Source organism: Mchenga conophoros, linkage group LG15 (assembly GCF_057382185.1).
Source record: "Mchenga conophoros isolate Kocher_MC1m ecotype Shallow Benthic linkage group LG15, M_conophoros_male_GT1.1, whole genome shotgun sequence".
NCBI lineage: Eukaryota > Metazoa > Chordata > Actinopteri > Cichliformes > Cichlidae > Mchenga > Mchenga conophoros.
The window spans coordinates 15,749,250-15,768,782 of record NC_140540.1 but is presented as its reverse complement, the minus strand read 5'-3'; the positions used below and the strand labels follow the sequence as shown (position 1 = coordinate 15,768,782).

At 40.4% G+C, this 19,533-nt stretch overlaps 3 protein-coding genes across 4 annotated transcripts; 2 read left to right on the top strand and 1 right to left on the bottom strand.

The window, feature by feature from the left end:
• Positions 1-384: 384 nt before the first annotated feature.
• Positions 385-7,211, top strand: riox1 (ribosomal oxygenase 1). 2 transcript variants are annotated; one of them, XM_085246651.1, is made up of 15 exons: positions 385-548; positions 679-822; positions 916-1,058; positions 1,751-1,850; positions 2,526-2,639; positions 2,988-3,094; positions 3,181-3,288; positions 3,711-3,745; positions 5,366-5,544; positions 5,858-5,962; positions 6,055-6,196; positions 6,300-6,420; positions 6,511-6,610; positions 6,696-6,782; positions 6,979-7,211. In XM_085246651.1, the coding sequence occupies exons 1-15, from the start codon at positions 462-464 to the stop codon at positions 7,036-7,038; spliced, it is 1,632 nt and encodes a 543-aa protein (XP_085102777.1). In that variant the 5' UTR covers positions 385-461; the 3' UTR covers positions 7,039-7,211. The 2 variants fall into 2 exon arrangements, with proteins under 2 accessions (XP_085102777.1, XP_085102778.1); XM_085246652.1 differs by having other exon boundaries at positions 386-548; positions 922-1,058.
• Positions 7,212-7,252: 41 nt separating this feature from the next.
• On the bottom strand, positions 7,253-9,475 carry ndufb1 (NADH:ubiquinone oxidoreductase subunit B1). The gene is made up of 3 exons (XM_085246653.1): positions 9,326-9,475; positions 7,917-8,065; positions 7,253-7,418 (listed from the first exon to the last, which is right to left on the bottom strand). The coding sequence occupies exons 2-3, from the start codon at positions 8,054-8,056 to the stop codon at positions 7,382-7,384; spliced, it is 177 nt and encodes a 58-aa protein (XP_085102779.1). The 5' UTR covers positions 8,057-8,065; positions 9,326-9,475; the 3' UTR covers positions 7,253-7,381.
• Positions 9,476-9,608: 133 nt separating this feature from the next.
• cpsf2 (cleavage and polyadenylation specific factor 2) lies at positions 9,609-18,442 on the top strand. Its single transcript, XM_085246649.1, has 15 exons — positions 9,609-9,742; positions 10,109-10,275; positions 11,994-12,153; positions 12,253-12,358; positions 12,450-12,579; positions 12,669-12,784; positions 12,921-13,108; positions 13,263-13,553; positions 13,717-13,817; positions 14,154-14,357; positions 14,478-14,630; positions 14,851-15,073; positions 15,274-15,588; positions 16,945-17,079; positions 18,024-18,442. Exons 2-15 carry the CDS (start codon positions 10,127-10,129, stop codon positions 18,114-18,116), a joined length of 2,364 nt encoding a protein of 787 aa, XP_085102775.1. The 5' UTR covers positions 9,609-9,742; positions 10,109-10,126; the 3' UTR covers positions 18,117-18,442.
• Positions 18,443-19,533: the final 1,091 nt, after the last annotated feature.

Below are 19,533 nucleotides of genomic sequence, written 5' to 3'. Positions count from 1 at the left end.
AGTTACTAATCTATTTTGTATTTGCTGCATAATTCCATATATTTTGCTTCATATATTTGATGTCTTCAGTATCTATCAACAATGTAGAACGTTATAAAAAATAAAAAATAAAGAAAAAACATTAGCCTTTCTCTGTTGCTTCATTATCTTTTGGGAAAAACCTTTTTGTTTTTGGTAATTTTTTTGATTATTTTCCTGCCATCATATTGCTGTACAACAAATTTTTTTTTACAATAAACAGTTTTAATTATTTTTAAATTCACACTGGTTTACTTGAGAAGACGAAGAACAAGGAGAAGAGGAGAAATTGAAATAAATTGAATCAGGTCAAATCAAGCACACGTCTGTAGGTGGCGGTAAAGAGTCCATTAGAGAACAAATCGACACAACATTCGTAGAAGAAGGAGTGGCGCGCAGGAGCATGTGTAGAAGTCGTGGGTTGGTGGTACATCGGGTGTGAAATGGAGAGCAAACACATGTCAGCTTTTGCCTTGTATCAAAATGTAAAACCGGACCAGCCTCCTCCGGCTAAGAAGCCTCCAATGCAGGTACACACACGTAAAACCAAAGACTGAGTGTCTGACTGCTGCACGAGGAGCAGCACTGACTCCAGCCCTCTCCTCTTTATCTCCACACGTCTGTCTTCTGGGCATTGTTTTAACCTCTCTGTTTTTATAGGCGGAAGTTAAGAAGAAAAAGAAAAAGGACAATGCAGCCTTTAAGCTCAAAGTCAAAGTTCAAGCAAAAGCTGAGAGGAAGAAGATGCGAAAGAAGCTTCACAAGCCGTCACAAAAAGAGGAGAATCAGAAGGAAGTTCCGCACGTGAGTGTGTTTACCTGCTAGTGTAAATATAGAGGTTTAATGTCTTCTGAATTTCAAAAACGTGTAAGGCCTAATAGAGTGTGTGTTTGTCAGAATCAGGTGACGGTGGAGTGTGTGAGCGCTGAGCCTCTCGAGACTCTGCTGGCAGACCTGGCAAAAGTCAACAACAGCAGGGAGAGAGCGAGCAAGCTGTTCCAGTGGCTCATCACCCCCATTCCTGACAAGATGTTTTTCAGGTACAAACAGCTGGCACTCCTTATTTCGAAGCTCTATCTATCTATCTATCTATCTATCTATCTATCTATCTATCTATCTATCTATCTATCTATCTATCTCTCTCTCTCTCTCTCTCTCTCTCTCTCTCTCTCTCTCTCTCTCTCTCTCTCTCTCTCTCTCTCTCTCTCTCTTTTAGTACACACTTTAATATTCTGCTCCTTCAGTTACTTTACCTCACTTTTCATTTACGTCATTTACATGTGATAAGGTCCACAAGCACAAACAGGGGCCTTGTTTTAGGACCATGTATTAATGCTCACAAAACAATAAAACAGTTTGAAGCTAATAGGGGAGGAAAGGAGGAAAGCTGTGCCTGAGAATCTATTTCTTTCTGATGCTCATCAGGGAAAGTCCAAAGACTTTAGACACTGTTAAAACGTTATTATTCATGCTCAGTAGTCTGGGGGATCTTCTGGGAGTGGTGATATCATTTTCCAGAGACCTGATTGGCCATTAGCCAGTGATTTTTATACATGTTGATCTTTAATCTTGAACATAAACTGCTCTGGAGCAGGTTAGGTCTGCAGCATAAGTGACCTGTCTGAGAAATGAACTGCTGCAGCAATACTCAAACCCCAGGGTTAACCAACTAACTTAAATCATGCTCCTTAGTACAGGTCTTGGGTATTGATACATTTCCCTCTTTCCTCAGGGAAATATGGGAAAAAAAGCCCATCTTTGTCCAACGTAAGAATCCTGATTACTACAAGGGACTGTTCTCCACAGCAGAGCTCGATCGCATTTTCAGAGAGGTAAGAAACCTGAAACTAAGTCTTAAACTTAGTTAAAAATGGATACTGCGCTTTTTCTTTTTCAAAACATTGAATTAGCACCAGGTGAGTCAAGGGAAGGTGCAAGTGGAACCAAGTACTTGAAATGTTTGGAGAATGGGTGGATAAACAGAAGACATAATCTCCCCATCTGTGTTTATCAGGGGACATGATGGATGGCAGGCTTTATTGGCACTTTTAAGGATTGTAATCTGTTACTGGAAGTCTCACAAATGTTTTAACCAAACTGGCACCTTTTTTAAACCTCTAATTCGGGGATGTCAATTTGGCCCGTCAAAGGCAAATCTGGCCCACTGGACAGTTTTGGAACACGTGAAGTCGGACATAAATTTTGGGCTTTTAACTGTATTTTTCTGAAGTTTTACAGCTTTTCCTATTGATGAAGACCTCCGCCACAGCCATTCACATTACCAAAGTAATTAAGATATCTCAGGGATTAAGTGTCTAGTTAAACTTCTTTACACTGATAGAAAGGGGCGTTTCACTGGTCGACTGTATGTAGCCGCCATGTAAAATTAGAGACAACCCTGCTCTAATTGTGCAGACTAATAATCGTCCAGAGCAGTTTGGTCATATTTGTTAGTATAAATAAGGAATAAAGGTCCTGAATATTTGTTGACTTTTTTAATATTTAAGGAAGATGTTCAGTATGGAGTGAACCTGGATGTCACAAGTTACACTAATGGCAAGAGAGAGACTCACAATCCTCCAGGGAGAGTGCTCCCATACACTGCGTGGGACTTCTATGAGGTGGGGACACAGTGCTGCAGGCTGCTGATTTATGATTATGTCTAAAGCAAGATTTCAGTGATTTCTGCATTTTTAATGTCCTGATTACTTTCCTAATAATTGGGCCCTTTGATGCAAATTAGCTGCATTCACTTTCTCTGTGGGGATCATTAAAGCTTATCCTCATTTTCATATTTTCTGGGACCACCTTCATTAAGAGAAAAATCAGATGTATATTTATGTACTAAGTAATATTTTAATTTGAATATTTTTCATTGCCGCATGATAGAAGTCATTCCATTAGCTGCATCAGTGCGCCATCTGCTCTGTGCTGCAGATTAGTAGTCATCTTGGTGTCTCAATTCCCAGAGTGGCTGCTCCCTCCGCATGCTGAATCCTCAGGCTTTCTCCTCCACGGTGTGGAACGTGCTGTCCATCCTCCAAGAGCAGTTTGGCAGCATGGCGGGAGCCAATATGTAAGTATTTGGGGCAAAAATCGGTCACATTGGGGAATACTCCATTTGTTTTGGTCTTGATCTGTGTATGCCTTTTCTTCAACCAGATACCTGACACCACCTGGCACACAAGGATTTGCTCCACATTATGATGACATTGAAGCCTTTGTGGTTCAGCTGGAGGGGAAGAAACACTGGCGAGTGTACAGCCCAAGGTGAAAAACGGCAGGGAAACTTTCAAAAAAGAGCACCACAATTTTAAAGTGCACATTATGTGATGTCATTACATTAGTAAACCTCTGCAAATGTTTTAAATCAGCAAACTTGCATAACAGACTTATTTATAGTATGTGGGTCATGATGGACTAAAGTTTTATACAAAACTACTTAAGCATCCAAATCAGTGTTGATTGAACCCAGCAAAGCCTGAACCATAAAATAATTGGCAGAAAATTCTCATTTTTGTGAAACTGGGGTGTTTATTGAACCTTCAGACCAATTAAAACAATAATAAATTAAGTCAGTTTGCATATGTGGTTTTTAATTTGTTTATTATATATATATATATATATATATATATATATATATATATATAAAATTTTAACTCTTTCATTTTTGTCTTTTTTTTTTTTTTTAGATCAGACGATGAGGTCTTGCCCGTGCTTTCGAGTCGTGAGTAAAAACAAAACTAATCGTCTTAGTAGTTTTTAACGGTTGCGTTTTATTAGCATAATTATTTGATGCCTTTGGGTCTGAACCTCATGGGATCCTGGGGCAGCAGGGGAATGGGTACTTTGTAAAAAGCACTTGTAATTAAAAGTAAGAGAATGATGGTGGAGTGGGTTTGATAAAGGAGGGCAGAAAAAGAAATATTTCATGTCTTGTGGTGTCACTTACAAATAAATTTAAAAAAATTACAAACAGTTTCTAATCATAATATGTAAACATTATTATACATGGAGAAAATGCATGAATATGTAAAGATTTGCTAGCCCTGAAACAGACTTTGGCTCTCAGCGAAGGCGGTCGCACTTTTCCTCCTCTCCTCCTTCCTCCTTCCCCTTATCTTCCCTGCTTAGCCTCTATGTCCTTGTCTTGTCTTGTGTGCATTACTTTCCCTGGAACAGTCTCTCACTGTCGTTCTCTAAAACCTAAAAGAGAATTATGGATTTGATCAAATGGTCTCTGAATGCTATTGACACCCTTTTCTCAACGAAAAGTCTGGGCTCGGGAGAGCCCGAGTGCCCTGGAGGGACTTTCCCTGCCGGATACACGATGGACGGGTGGCAGAACTGGAGGGTCATGTGCCTGGCGGGACTGTCAATCGAGGACGCTGAAGATATCTACCTATTCGGAACCATGATAACAGGGTTCTTGCTGATCGGAGCTGGCTTGGCCCTGGTTTATCGGAGAAATAAGAGAGCGGAACCGGCTGTTCAAACCCCCCCAAGGCTGCCCGCTGGAATTGAAGCGATGGGACGAGGCGCGACCTCTCACAACGAACGCAGCATGGTTAACACCTTGGAGACGCTTACAGCTGCTGTGAAGGCTCAAAACAACACCACTGAGCGTATGGGGGGGATACATCAGAGAGAGGCCTGCTCAAAATGAGACCCTTGAGCGACAGTTGGAACACATTGCGGAACGGATCACTGCAGTTGTGGGGTCTCAGAATCAAAAGAATGACAACACCACCTAACCGAAGTTTGATACCATCATGGGGAGGCTCGCGGCTCTCCAACAGGAGATTGAGAGACCAGTGTCGGAGTGTTAAAGAACAGCTTGAAATTATCCTGGGCTGCTCGCATGGAAAATCAACAAAATCAACATAGTAATGCAGACACCACCATGGTGCCAGCTGCAGGCCCAAGGCTGGACCCGAATAATCACTCCCTGATAACGACTGTGTGATGACTATTCTTCCCATCCCATGCAAGGCCACCTGGATTGGCTGGAGGACTGTTTACTTAGCCTGATAGGGCAAAGGACACTGTCTCAGCTGAACTATGGACACGCACACACATACACTTACACTGATAAGCACTCACTCATCCCTCAACTCATCACTCAACTTGTAACCCCATGTGATGTCTGTGTTATGTGTGTAAGGTCGGGGGGGGGGGGGGTCCCATTTTCACTGCAGGGCAACCTGCTTGTGACAAATAAAGCTTGATTGATTGATTGATAAATTACTGATTTGTGGAAATAAAATGGTCTCTCTTGCTTGGAAAACAGAATTATAAATAAATATAATTAATGCTCAGGGGTGTCTGCTTTGTGATTTCTCTTCAGCAAACTTCGACCAGGCAGACATTGGTAAGCCGATCCTAGATGTGGTGGTAGAAGCCGGAGATCTCATCTACTTCCCTCGAGGTTTTATCCATCAAGGCAACTGCCTACCAGATGCACACTCTCTGCACATCACCATCTCCTCTTACCAGAAGAACAGCTGGGGAGATCTGCTGCAAAAGGTAAAAAAAAACCTCCCTGTTTCCCCCTGTGATGCATGCAGATGAAGACAACGGCCGGACTCTGAAACCAGTACCAGTGCCAGTAGTGAGCAAAAGGGTATAAATCTTGCATCCAGCATGAAGTGGTTTTGCATTGCAGGTGAAGAGTAATAATCAAAGCAGTCTTTCCTGCTGACAGATGATACTAATGATTTCTGGTGGAGAGTATTTCGCTGACGGTTCATACATCACCTGTCTTTCTTAACCTAAGGATTGCCTAAGACAGTTATACTTACAAAGGGGTATTCATAATTTACTGCTCTTTTTTTTTCAGCTGGTCCCAGCAGCATTGGAAGTAGCAATGGAGGAGGACGTGGAGTTTAGACGGGGTTTACCTCTGGACTACCTGACGTACATGGGAGTACAGAACTCCGACAAGGTATTTAAATGAAGTGATTTTTACCAACTTTTCAGGTGTTGTCCTCATTTACTCCCAATTACTAGCTAAAGACAAAACTTATCCTTGTGTAGGAAGACCCGCGCAGGGCAAAGTTCTTCTCTCGTATCGATAATCTGATGAAGAGGCTAACAAATTACGCACCACTGGATGCTGCTGTTGATCAGAAGGCTAAAGATTTCATTCATGACTGCCTTCCTCCCACTCTCACTCCAGGTATGTGATGGAGAGAGCTGTAATTGTTGCAATAGTTTTTTTTTTTTAATGAGATGCATGTCACGATATTGCTTTTAATTCTAATTCATACCATCACCCACAGATGAACTGGTCACCAGTGTGAAAGGAGCACCTACAAGGTGGGAAGGTGGACAAGTAAAGGATGTGGGTGTACACATCACTACCCAGACTCAAATCAGAATTCTACGTGCTCAGTGTGCCCGGTAACACAGATTTTTTTGACTATATGTTAAGGCTACCAATTAAAGCAGAAAAGTGTCATTGTCATTTGTCTTGTAAATCTTTATCGCCAGGTTATGCAATGACGGAGATGCGGTTCATCTTTACTACACCACTGACAACTCCAGAGTTTACCACAAAGAGCAGCTCAAGAGTTTTGAAATAAAACCAGAGGTAAAGATTGGTAGATGTGTTTGTCATCAAATGTCAGGTCTCGTAAACTGTGCTAATGATGGGGTTGACTTGTTTTTCCTCTTAGTACACAGATACTGTCGAGTTTTTGATCCATTCATATCCCGGCTTTGTGACAGTAGGAAGCCTCCCATGTGAATCTGCGCAGGACAGGGTAATTATTACCTTCACACACTCTGTTATGTTTAGTTTTGTTTTTGGCAGAAGGTGTCTCGTATGTGGCGGCTTATCTTCAGTGTTTTAGATGGGTACCTGTATAAACGGGGTTTCTGCACAGTGAAATCACTTATTTAGTCCTGTGTTTCTCATTAGTGGTTGATCCTCATGTTTTTCCCTTTACTTTTTCCCAGATTGCTTTGGCTGAACTACTTTTTGAGAAGGGGATTATCCACACTGCAGAACCACTGTAGCACTAGATTCTTCCATCATGGTGACTGCATGAAGAGATCAAATCACTTTATACAAAATAAGATCTTCAGTGGAGACCATGTCTGCTCCAAGTAGCCTTCATTAGCTCGACTGGAAATGGATAATGCATTTGTGATTTTGCTGTTCAACTAAAAATAAAAATTTTTATATCGTTTTTGTCTTGTACAACCAGAATCATTAACAAGTACCAAATGATTTCAATTAATGGCGTCTTTATTATTGGTTGATACAACTCAAAAACAGAGGTACAGGAGTCTTCTTAAATATTGTGATTTGAGGACACCCATTCGTTCACACCACACAGGCTTTCAAGTAGAGAGCAGTCTACCTCCAGGTCACCTCCTCTCCAGGCTTCAGTTCCCTATAAAAAGAAGAAAAATTTGAAGTTTTGTAAGATGTTTGGCTTTCGCAGAACAGAATGATGGATGAGTACAGTTTTACACCAGAAGATCACTACTGGAGTTATCGGCTGAAAGTGGAAAAGTGTAGAAACAAAAAGTGTTATATGGTAATCTATTAAAGTGGATTTGCATAGATATAGAAGGCAGTTGGTTATTAATTGAGCCTTTTTTAGGAAAAAAAAAGGAGATAGGAGTCAAAGTAACCTTAAGGATTTATAGCACTAGCTTTTTAGGAAAATTTACAGGTGGATTTTTTATGAAATTGCAGATTTCATGTATTTATAACTTTGCCCAATTGAAAATATCCATGCACTAAACTAATAACTCCAGGCCATGGGCTATTGTGTACACAGTGACAAACATCACCATGAAGTCAACATAGTAGCTTGTCTTTAAATTCAAGAATAACCTGAGGGGTTTGTTTTGTTTTTATTTGGTGAACAGTCACTCGTTCTTACCTTCCGTACAAAGCACTCTTGTTTCTGAAAGCTGTCAACTTCTGGTCCTGTTGCTTGTCAAGGTACCATCCAATGACAAAGCCTGTGGGGACAAATATGTGCGCCCAGTACTGGCGGGCAAAGGCTGCCAAGTTCACCATGGTTCCTACCTAAAAAGAAAAAGAGCATGGGTTTTATACTCCCAAATTAAACTTATGATTGCAGTTGTGCATTCATATTTGTATAATAAGAAGAATGGATACAGGAAAGCACAAGCATAAATGATACAAGAACATTTACCACTATTGCTGAACAGCCTAATCTCTGTTTAAGCTATTTGAAAGGCTAAATACTAATATAGCAATATCTTATTGCTTTCTTTTAAGATACACCATTGATACACTGGCACCACATAGATACCCCTGTTAAATAAACAAATCAGTTATTAAATCATGATTTTAAATGAGGCTCTCAAATGAATAAGGGTAAAAGTTAACTAAAATAAAATTAAGGGAAATACTGTTAAAAGTGTAGGAAATCAGATCACTTACAACTGAAGTGACTTATTAAAAGTAATAATGAACGCAACGACAGCTTTCTGCTTTTAATTCCATTTCTTTCCATTTAGTTACACAGATTTAGATTTTGCATGTACTCGGGTTATCTTTGTCTAATGTTAAAATTTGTTTGATCTCAAACATTTCAGTGAAACAAATTTTTTTTTTTTTAAACTAAGATCAGGAAAGGGAGAATGCTTTTTATATTGTGCCACCATCATTATTTTGATCATGCTGCGAGTCCCAACCATTAAAAGAGACGTTGTAATGTTTAGCAACATGTAGTATTCTGGGGGTAGCCCATGTTCATAGATTTAGAGGACCTGCAAAAAACTTCTAGAAAACAAAATTAGCTAATGTTGTCAACTAAAAATGACAGACATTTTCTTGCACAATAAGCACAACAACCGAGTGTCTTTAAACGCCTACTTTAGATTCTAAGAATGTGTACACCTTGACAATGATTTACAACACTTCTTTATGCACTTCAATGAGGTTTGACAGGCAAACCTCATTAAATGCACATCAGACCACGGTCACTTCAGTTATCATATGGTAGCCATGCATTACATTACATTACAGCTTATATATATATATATATATATATATATATATATATATATATATGAAGCTGAATACTAAATATCCGGTAAGTCTGCAGATCGTTCATCACAAACTTTTGGTATCCTAGAGAGAGGCACTTGGCTAGCTAGCCTGTCAGCTAGTTAGCCTTAGCAATATGTTTTAAGATGTAGATAAGGATTATTTCTAAGATGCACTGGTTACTGTATTGTCAGTACAACAAACACATTAAAACGCACTGGCTCGACCAAAAAAGAATAATGAATGTAATATTAATATCTAAAATAATACCTTCTGTTTACACCAGCCGCGGCCTTCAGTTCCTCATTCAGCAAGCGAAGGACATCGGATTCTACCAACTGTAAACTTACGACGAGGTGGTTTCATATTTTTAAATAATACATTTTAATGTCAAAGCACAAGTAGTGGAATATTAGATACGATCCAACACTGAAACTATGATGTTAAAGGTGATGTGTTCAGATACCTTTCGAAAAAAATCTAAATGTAGTGTTTTAGAAGAGATTTAGAATTATTTAGTAACGACACCACCATTTGTGGTATGCTCCTTTGCCCTCTCACACATGATGCAGCGGCAAGTATGTCTGCCGCTATCAAAAACGCGAGCCAAAATGGTTTAATTTGGGAATAACAGAAAAAAAGTTGTTTTTTATTCCAGAAGACTAATCCATTATTTTACAATTAATGGTATGGTGCACGCTCCTTTGTTAGTTCATTTACACTCATTAGCTAGCACTGTAAATACACTTTGCTGGGCAATCTGCTAACAACTCTAAGCTAGCTGTGGCTAGCGACAAAACTATGTTTACATTATATTTACTTACAGCCTGTAAGCTGCATACATCACTGGTTAAAATTGTGCAACATTACGCTATTAGCCTCACACAGATTTTAATGGCAAACTCCAACCATGGTTGTGTTTGTTTTCTTTGTTGATTAAATTGAATGACTTTTCGCAGAGTCGCACTCACACATAAAGAGCCACGGGCCTTAGAGTTAGTAGGAAAGGTTTCGTGGTGAGGATAACATGCAAGCACAAATCTTATATTTCAGCTCGACAACTGAAGAACCATGACGTCCATTATCAAGCTGACAGCCGTGTCAGGGGTTCTGGAGGAGTCTGCCCTTTGTTACCTGCTGCAGGTGGATGAATTCCGCTTCCTCTTGGACTGCGGGTGGGATGAGAACTTCTCCACGGAAATCATAGATGCTATGAAGAGGTCGGTATACCGCCAGTCTTTCAAAAACAGTTGATGTTTCTATTTTTTTTAAACTCTTAGCAAAAAGTAAATGTGCCTTTATGAACTCACTAAACAGTACACCCACAGCAGTCTGGTTTATTGATGACTGACCTCCCCACCGTGAAGTAGGGGAAAGAAAGCTTGTGCCGACTTTTTTACTGACATAAAAAAAAGTTTATAATACTACTACTGCCCGTCACCCCTCCCAGGGTATGGGCTGCCAAAGGTAGATCTCCAGAGATTTCTGTCCTGGCCATTCTTTCTAGATGGGTCCAGGTGTAGCCCATCATTTATAATACTATAGTAAAAAGCTTCTAGTCCACAGATTATATGGTTCTGTTTGTTGGTTTCTGTCATACCACATATTAGACGATGGATGTAGGTTTTGTTTGAGTCTGAAAGTCATCTGCGAAGAAATCTTAACATCAAAAACCCAATGTACCTCACTTACATGTATGTTGAATTTGTACTTCTTCTGTCTCATCTTGTAGTAGAAGAATATCAGGCACAAGGAGATGGTTTAACATATATGGAGAGATTTCCAAATTTAGTCCTTTGCTTGTTTATGCTTTCATTAGCATGGATAAATGTATGTCTTCTAATTCTTGCTCTATTGCTGTTTCCTATACATATATACAACATGAATTATCTAATTAATACTCTAATGGCAATTTTGTAGACGTTAAGATTTTCACTGGGCGAAAGAATTAGATTAGAAGGACAGTTCCAGTTGAACAGTTTGGAGACAAAATGCGTGTGTATGTATGTATGTGTGTGTATGTGTGTGTGTGTGTGTGTATATATATATATATATATATATACACACACACACACACACACAGTCATACTGCCCTATCAGCACTCCAGTTGTAAAACCCTGTGTATTATAGTGCTTTATCACCAATGAGGAATTTCATACTCATTTCTAACTGTATCGGTTGGATGAACATCTATAGAGTCAAAAATAAAAGGCACAGCTCTACTCTTGAGGCTTCCAAACTACCTAAACTCTCCTCTCTTCTCACATCTAATAACAACAGCTACAGAGACAGTGGTTGAATTGTAACTTGCAGAGAAAAAATGTTTTTTAAAGTCTTATTTTAGTGCAAACTCAGGAAACCTCTAAATTGATTTTTACACAATAGCTATCTTAACACCAGGAGTATCAGAAGTAACCCTTGAAGCTCTTGCTTATAGAGCAAAATGACTGGGTTTGTATCAGAAATTGGTGAGGGTGGTCTCTGCCTATTCAGTTACCCTTGGAAAAAACCCCAAAACTATTTCAGTGGTTGTCACGTCTTTATTGATATGTATTGAGGTATCAAAACTCATCATTAAGGGTACAGGGCAGTTCATGAAATGTCATCTTTGTTGAGGGGGAAAGCATTAAACACAACTTTAAATATTTCCCATGTGCACATGTTAGTTGGCTTTGTTTCTGGAACTGTGCACCTTCTAATCTTGAATGAATCGCAAACTGTCCTCAAAGTAGAGGCCACTAGAAGCCTATATTTCCCTTGTAAAATGTAAAGCTTTATTATCTGTTTGAACTCCTTGTGAATGCGTATTGTTCTCCTTTAAAGAAGAAATTTTGATCTTGTGAGACGAGACTGTGCGATTGAATAAAGATTTGAATTAAACCACTCCACTTTTCTGGGACTTGAACCTGCTGCAATGCTCTTTTTCCCCCTCTCCAGACATGTTCATCAGGTCGACGCTGTGCTGCTCTCCCATCCCGACCCCATACACTTGGGAGCCCTGCCATACGCTGTGGGCAAACTGGGGCTGAACTGTACTATCTATGCCACAATTCCTGTCTACAAGATGGGGCAAATGTTTATGTACGATCTGTATCAGGTAAGAAGGGGATATGGGTAATGCATGATTTAATTAACAGAGGTTCTTTTTGGCTTGATTACCATTACTTTATTAAATTCTCTCTTTCTTTCCATGTAGTCCCGAAACAACAGTGAAGATTTTACACTGTTCACACTTGATGATGTGGATGCTGCTTTTGATAAGATCCAGCAGCTGAAATACTCTCAGATTGTCAATTTGAAAGGTGTGTTTTATTTGCAGAATAGGTGTTATTCCCTGTTTATGCACCACATATAACAATGTGATTGTTTATGTATTTTTTTTTTACCTGACAGGAAAAGGGCACGGTCTTTCCATTACTCCTCTTCCAGCCGGTCACATGATTGGAGGCACTATTTGGAAAATTGTGAAGGATGGGGAGGAGGAGATTGTTTACGCCGTGGACTTTAACCACAAGAGAGAAATGTAAGCAAAGAAAACGTTAATGTGAAATGAAATTTTATTGCTTTAGTTTGGCTCATTGTTAATGCATTCTTTTTCTCTGTGTACTCCAGCCACCTCAATGGCTGCTCACTGGAGAGCCTCAGCCGTCCATCCTTACTTATTACAGACTCCTTCAATGCGGCGTATGTACAACCACGTCGTAAGCAAAGAGATGAGCAGCTACTTAGTACGTATTAATAGCCACTGGGCGCTTTAACACTAACACTATTACATCAATAATATGCGAGTTCATACTGCCATATTCTAACGGTTACAGATTTTATTATGTACATTTGTAATTCTCTTTTTCCGTTCTTCCACAGCCAATGTGATGGAGACCTTGCGTGGTGATGGCAATGTCCTTATTGCCGTAGATACAGCTGGGCGTGTGCTGGAACTGGCTCAGCTCCTGGACCAGATTTGGAGGACAAAGGATGCTGGGCTCGGAGCTTACCCACTCGCTCTGCTTAACAATGTTAGCTACAATGTAGTGGAGTTCTCAAAGTCCCAGGTACTGTTAACTGTTTGTTTTTTTTCACATCGGCGAAACTATTGAAATATTCAGATTTTTCCAGTCAAAACTTTCATTTTGTTACAGAGAGAGCACAGCAAATAATACATATTTGTTATAATTCTTGAATTCATTAATCACTGATCCTTTCTAGGTGGAGTGGATGAGTGACAAGCTCATGAGGTGTTTTGAGGACAAGAGGAACAACCCGTTCCAATTCCGACATTTGACCCTGTGCCACAGTCTGGCAGACCTGGCCCGAGTACCCAGCCCCAAGGTGGTGCTCTGCAGCCAACCGGACCTTGAGTCAGGGTTTTCTCGAGAACTTTTTATCCAGTGGTGTCAAAATGCAAAAAATTCCATCATCCTGACGTACCGCACCACACCTGGAACCTTAGCTCGCTACCTCATCGACAACCCTGGAGAAATGATGCTGGATCTGGAGGTGAGGCCTGCAGTCATAATGTTGATTTGCTGTACCAGAGGGTTGATATCTGCCCCATGGGAAGCTCCTGATGCTAATATGCAGACCCGGCTTAGGAAGAAACAAAACGTGTCAGTTTGTCATTTACACCGTATCCATTTGCCACTTTTTCTTGTTACAACAGGTCAAGAAGAGAGTAAAACTCGAAGGCAAGGAGCTGGAAGAATACCTGGAAAAGGAGAAACTTAAGAAAGAAACTGCTAAAAAACTTGAACAAGCAAAAGAGTAAGTTTCTACAGAAAAAGACATGAGATGACTCGTAGCTTAAGGGTTGCATGTATTTTCTCTGTGACGCTTTTGGTGTTACAAAACGTTTCATCAGTCAGTTCACGAGTACGACAGCAAATTAGGTTTGGAAAAAATGCCATCACAAATGCAAACTGTGGTCTAGACTGCAAATCTCAAACATGCTGTTTAAAAGGAAATCTGTAACTGCGAGATGAGTCATAACACGTTTATGACAAACATTTATATTCTACTACCGAGCAAAAATACGTTGTCTGCTCTTAGATAAATTAAACTTTTAAGTATAGAATTAATATTTATTTTATGGGTTTGCAGGGTGGATGTGGACTCCAGCGATGAGAGCGATATGGATGATGATCTGGATCAGTCGGCTGTAGTAAAAACCAAACACCACGATTTGATGATGAAGGGCGAGGGCAGCCGTAAAGGCAGTTTCTTCAAACAGGCCAAAAAGTCATATCCAATGTTCCCCACACACGAGGAGAGAATCAAATGGGACGAGTATGGAGAAATCATCAGGTACTCGATACTAATGCACAAAAACATCAGATGACTGATGAATGCAGGAGGCCACTAATGTGAAACTCTGACTTTTATCAATGATAATATAATAATAAAAACCAATGTTACCTTTTAAAGGCTAGAGGAGTTTCTGGTTCCTGAATTGCAAACCACAGAGGAGGAGAAGAGCAAATTAGAATCTGGTTTGACCAATGGAGATGAACCTATGGACCAGGATCTGTCTGTAGTCCCCACAAAATGCATCTCAAGCATAGAAAGTCTTGAAATAAGGTCAGTGATCATTGTGATAATTTGGCTGTGTTTTCTCAGCCATTTTAACTGGCCATTGGCAAACAGTACAGTAGAATCCACCTCCACGTGATTGAATATCAACCTGTATGATGCTGAAAATTGTTATGTGTAGTCAACAAGTCTCTGGTGTCTCTGGCGCAGTTCTTGTCCTAGCAAGGGTAGTGTTGAAAGGCTTGACCTCATCTCTGTTTCTTCACAGAGCAAGGGTCATGTACATAGACTACGAGGGTCGCTCTGACGGGGACTCCATAAAGAAGATTATCAATCAGATGAAGCCCAGACAGCTGGTGATTGTTCGTGGGCCACCAGAAGCCAGTCTGGACCTGGCAGAGTCCTGCAAGGCTTTTAGCAAGGACATCAAAGTCTACACGCCTAAACTGCAGGAAACTGTGGATGCCACTAGTGAAACCCACATCTACCAGGTTAGCTTCATTTAAGGCCTGTGTAATTATATTTTTAATAAAGTGTGTTTATTTGTCTTTTTCCCCCAAAATTTAGTAATGGGTGCATTTGATCTTATAGCTTAAATGTGTTTTATGACCTTATATATGAAGTATTGTGTTGCAATCCTTCCAAGACTCGTCAGGGTCTTCATACTATCTTGTTTTCTGTCCTGGTAAAGGTGCGGTTAAAAGACTCCTTGGTGAGCTCTCTGCAGTTCTGCAAGGCCAAAGACACGGAGCTAGCGTGGATTGACGGTGTGCTGGACATGCGTGTAGTGAAGGTGGATACCGGCGTGATACTGGAGGAGGGTGTGAAAGACGAGGCGGAAGAAAGCGAGCTGGCTATGGACATCGCCCCCGATCTTGACATTGACCCCATCAACATAGCAGTCACGGCACAGCGAGCCATGAAGAACTTGTTCGGAGAGGATGAGAAGGAGTTTTCCGAAGAGAGTGATGTCATTCCCACGCTGGAACCACTGCCACCAAACGAGGTGGGGAGCAGAAATCTTGCTGTCTTGAATGATTTTGCAGTTCTTTTTGATGGTTTATGTTGCATAATGCATCCACACACTGTATTTAAAAGCTGGACAATCTTCCATGTATTTCTAACTTTTCTTTTTAAAACTTTAAGTTTGACTTTCTTTCCATCTCCAACCATGCCCATATTTGGACAAGATATCACAAGCTAGCTTGGTTAGCAATGTGCTATTGTGTTTTCTAGTGATGTGAAATGAGATGTTAATTTTGGCTTGTGCAAAACAGCAAATTTCTGTACAGCTGTTTTGCTGTACAGAAATTATACTTAGATTAAGACTGATTGTTACATGTGACTCATAGAGTAGCCCTACTCTAATCTATTCATCGTTTTTTTGGAAGGGGGTTTCCCCCAAGGGGCCACATAAAAATCAGGACTATGCACGGCCGCACCAATATGCTGAACTTTTTGGCCTGCAAAATAACTGTCGCAATACTGTCGCATTCTATTGAAGAACACTTGAAATTTACAACATATAAACAAGTAGAAAAACATTTATGATCTCATAAATCAAAGAAAAGAGTGGACAAATTTTCACACAGAGTTCTCAACCCCCTGTCGATCAATAGCCATTTAAGGCATGTTTTCATTGACTTTACTTTTCAAGCCTAGGGGCTACAGCCAACTCTCATGAACCATCTTTAGCTGCTCTGAGATAGTCTCCTAATTGTGAGCTCACAAAATTCTGCTTATATCTTCCAGCTCTAAACTTTTTCTCTTCGTCTCCCAGTGTCAGGCTCTGCACATGTTCTAAACACGTGTTTGAGTGGAGGACTTTCAAATATTCACTTTCAAGTTTATTTTGCTGCTGTAGAGTTGTTAGATATTTTTGAATGAGAGATCAAACACAGTCTGTTTTTCCCAGTGTGCCCCAAACATTTAGATGGGTCAGTGATGTTGTACGAGTGAGTGGTCCCACCTCTGAGTGCGAAGAAAGCTAAAGAGGGTGGAACGAATGCTAAATAGGGCGCTTTGTTTCGATTCAGCTCAGAGAGAATATGTGATCGTAAGGCTTGTTTTTGCTGCTGCTCATTTTGACAGGTAGCCTCATTTCCTTGCAGTAATGCAAATTGTTTTGGCAAATGAAACAACATGAGCAGCATGTGACTTTTAGGCCCAAATAGCTGCTACAATTAGTGCATAAAACTTATTTTGGCATTTTAATGTCATTTGACCAACGTACGATGCAGAAATGATCCCTGAAAGAAAACTTTTCCCAAGGCTCGTAATGTGATTGTGATAGTCTGCGTCCAAAAGAGTGAATAAGGAGTCTTTGTAGGAAAAGTTTGACCCTGTTTCACTCTCTCTTCAGATTTCAGGGCATCAGTCTGTGTTTATCAACGAACCTCGTCTGTCTGACTTCAAGCAAGTCTTGCTGAGAGAGGGCATCCAGGCCGAGTTTGTGGGAGGAGTGCTGGTATGCAACAACATGGTGGCCGTCCGCAGAGTAAGTGTCCTTCCTTCCCATGAAAGAATACTAGATAGATAGAAAACCAGTCAATTAGTCATATTAAACCTGCCAGTGTTTCAAATAATTGTGTTTTAAATGCTGTTTGAAAGACCGTTTCTCTTTACACTCTTGGCTATAGTGACATGAGACTCTGAGCCATCGGATGCAGCGATGCACAGTTGAAAATTAATCGCATGAGACACACTAACAAAAAATGACAACAAACTGTGCTTGTCCATTTGTTTGATTATAGATTGTGGATCCCGAGCAGTTCCTTACGGTGCACTGAGCACGTCATTTCATATGTCATGGGAAAGTCTGGGGTGTAGAGAAAAACAGGTGGAAGCAATAGGCTGTAAATCTGCTTCCTGTTTTCTCTTAAAGTGTATTTGCATGAACAGGAGGAAGAAAACTGGTTTTAATGTTGATACTCTGTAGGTACCTGACTGTTTTTCTAAGACAGACTTGAAAAATTGAGTACTTTAACGTTTCTTTACTTAAGCACAAATACCCCAAATGGTAGTTTACACACAAAGAGAAACAAATACAGCGTGCGTAAGTAGGCTACCAAAGCCCCAGCAGCAAATTAAAACATCTCACCTCAGCCAAAAGATGCAAATAAGAAACACAGGCAAAGCTTCAGAGCTACAGAGAAAGTAGGAGTGAGCCAGGATACTAACAACAACCTGCATAATTGACAAGAACTTAAAATAGATGCAACCCAGAAAAGGAAATCAAAGAGAGCCGAGACTCGTAAAGGAGTGCGGTGTTTAACTGTAAAATCTTGATGCAGATTCATTAGACGCTTTCATCCAAGTTTGTAGGAAGGAATGGGGAACACACTTGTTTTTAAGGTCTGGTGTGATGTACAAGGCTGGTGAAGGCTTGCTGTGTGAGGACCTGGTGGATGACCTGTGCATGTTTGCGCTCTCTTTGTCCAGACGGAGGCCGGACGCATTGGCCTGGAAGGCTGCCTGTGTGACGACTACTATAAGATCCGGGAGCTCCTGTATCAGCAGTACGCTGTTGTATAGCTGCAGCAGAGCACACCATGGAAATACAGAGACAAGCCTTTACAAGGACTTTACCCAGAGAAGATGCGTGTACCTCTTCCCGATGAGCAGTTCCGACTGTTTCACTGCAAACCGTGTTGAACATTTTCCTTTTCCTGTACCTTTTATAATTTCTTTTCCAGGTAATTTTTTTTTATTGGTAGTTTACCTCAATAATGGCAAAGGCAGATGCTTCCATGGACTGACATCTTTGTGTGAACAGATTCTGAAGTCCTCCCTCTTTACAATCACATCCAAGTAAATGTTTTGGGCCTCCAGATCTGTCATTAAAAATCTTTTTTTTCCAAGATGTATTTCTGTTTGTCTTAAATGTCCATAACTTCAAATGCTGGCTATTCAGTCCTACAGTTATGTTGCGTTACTTGCCTATTCACGCATTCATTACTGCTTATATAAGGTAAAATCGAAAACTTCTCAGAATCCTTACTGGGCTGGCATGTATATTGTGCTTTTTCAGTGTTATTGACCACTCAGAGCACTTTATACTACAAGCCCACATTCGTATTTCACATATACTCATACAGGACTTTATGCTGTGCACTTAAGCTCTTTATCTACCTTCCATTCACACCTACGGCCACTTTAGATTCACCACTGCACTTCTTTGGGCTGTGGGAGGAAGCCAGAGGAAGCCCACACAGGCACAGGGAGAGCACGCAAACTCCACACAGAAAGGCCCCGGCCTACCTGGAGATTCGAATCCAAAATGTGGCCGATTTAATTCGATAATCTTCTCTTCCACCTCTGTATGTTTTCACTGCGCACGGCAGAGGCACACTGGCAAGGAAAGAGAACAGGGTTCCAGCAGTTTGGGCTTGACAAAGCTCCAGAGCTTCATATTAGTTCTCTCAGAATCTACACTTTGAGATGAATTCAGATCAACTGATATTGAGGAATAAACACACAACCAAACAGAAATCCAGACAATGATAAACCTAACTAGTGCAAAAATGAAAATAAGCCAATAAGCAAAACTAACTGCAGACTGATAACACAAAAAAATAAGCATATGATGTGTCACATATGCTGATCGGTCTATCACTACAAATACTTTGCTACCTATTAGTTTAGCTAGTTGTGTAGTGACACCAGATGGAGACATTTTTCAGCTGTATGTAAGCAGCCTCTGAATACCCATATCAAATCTGCCCATGCAGCAGGACCATTTGTAATACAGCGCCGAGATGACATTGTCCCCGCAAGTGATAATTGGGATTGAATATAATTCAGCCTGCTTGTAGTAAGCCAGGATTACTGCTCTTTTTATATGTTAAGTAACTGTCTCACAGTTATAGAAGTAAATATAAATGTTGCCTTCCTGGCTTTAAAATAATAATAAGAGAAACACTTGATCAGTTTGCTTTCTTATCTTTTTCTG

Bases quoted from the DNA above. Each gene is read 5' to 3' on its own strand.
- ndufb1 (XM_085246653.1), bottom strand. From the start codon at position 8,056: ATGGTGAACTTGGCAGCCTTTGCCCGCCAGTACTGGGCGCACATATTT. The intron at 7,419-7,916 runs GTAAGAACGAGT...TTCTTTTTATAG, and splicing joins AAGAGTGCTTTGTACGGAAG to GGAACTGAAGCCTGGAGAGG.
- cpsf2 (XM_085246649.1), top strand. From the start codon at position 10,127: ATGACGTCCATTATCAAGCTGACAGCCGTGTCAGGGGTTCTGGAGGAG. The intron at 12,580-12,668 runs GTAAGCAAAGAA...TGTGTACTCCAG, and splicing joins TTTAACCACAAGAGAGAAAT to CCACCTCAATGGCTGCTCAC. The intron at 14,358-14,477 runs GTACTCGATACT...TACCTTTTAAAG, and splicing joins GAGTATGGAGAAATCATCAG to GCTAGAGGAGTTTCTGGTTC.
- riox1 (XM_085246651.1), top strand. From the start codon at position 462: ATGGAGAGCAAACACATGTCAGCTTTTGCCTTGTATCAAAATGTAAAA. The intron at 2,640-2,987 runs GTGGGGACACAG...CTCAATTCCCAG, and splicing joins CTGCGTGGGACTTCTATGAG to AGTGGCTGCTCCCTCCGCAT. The intron at 6,197-6,299 runs GTATGTGATGGA...CATCACCCACAG, and splicing joins TCCTCCCACTCTCACTCCAG to ATGAACTGGTCACCAGTGTG.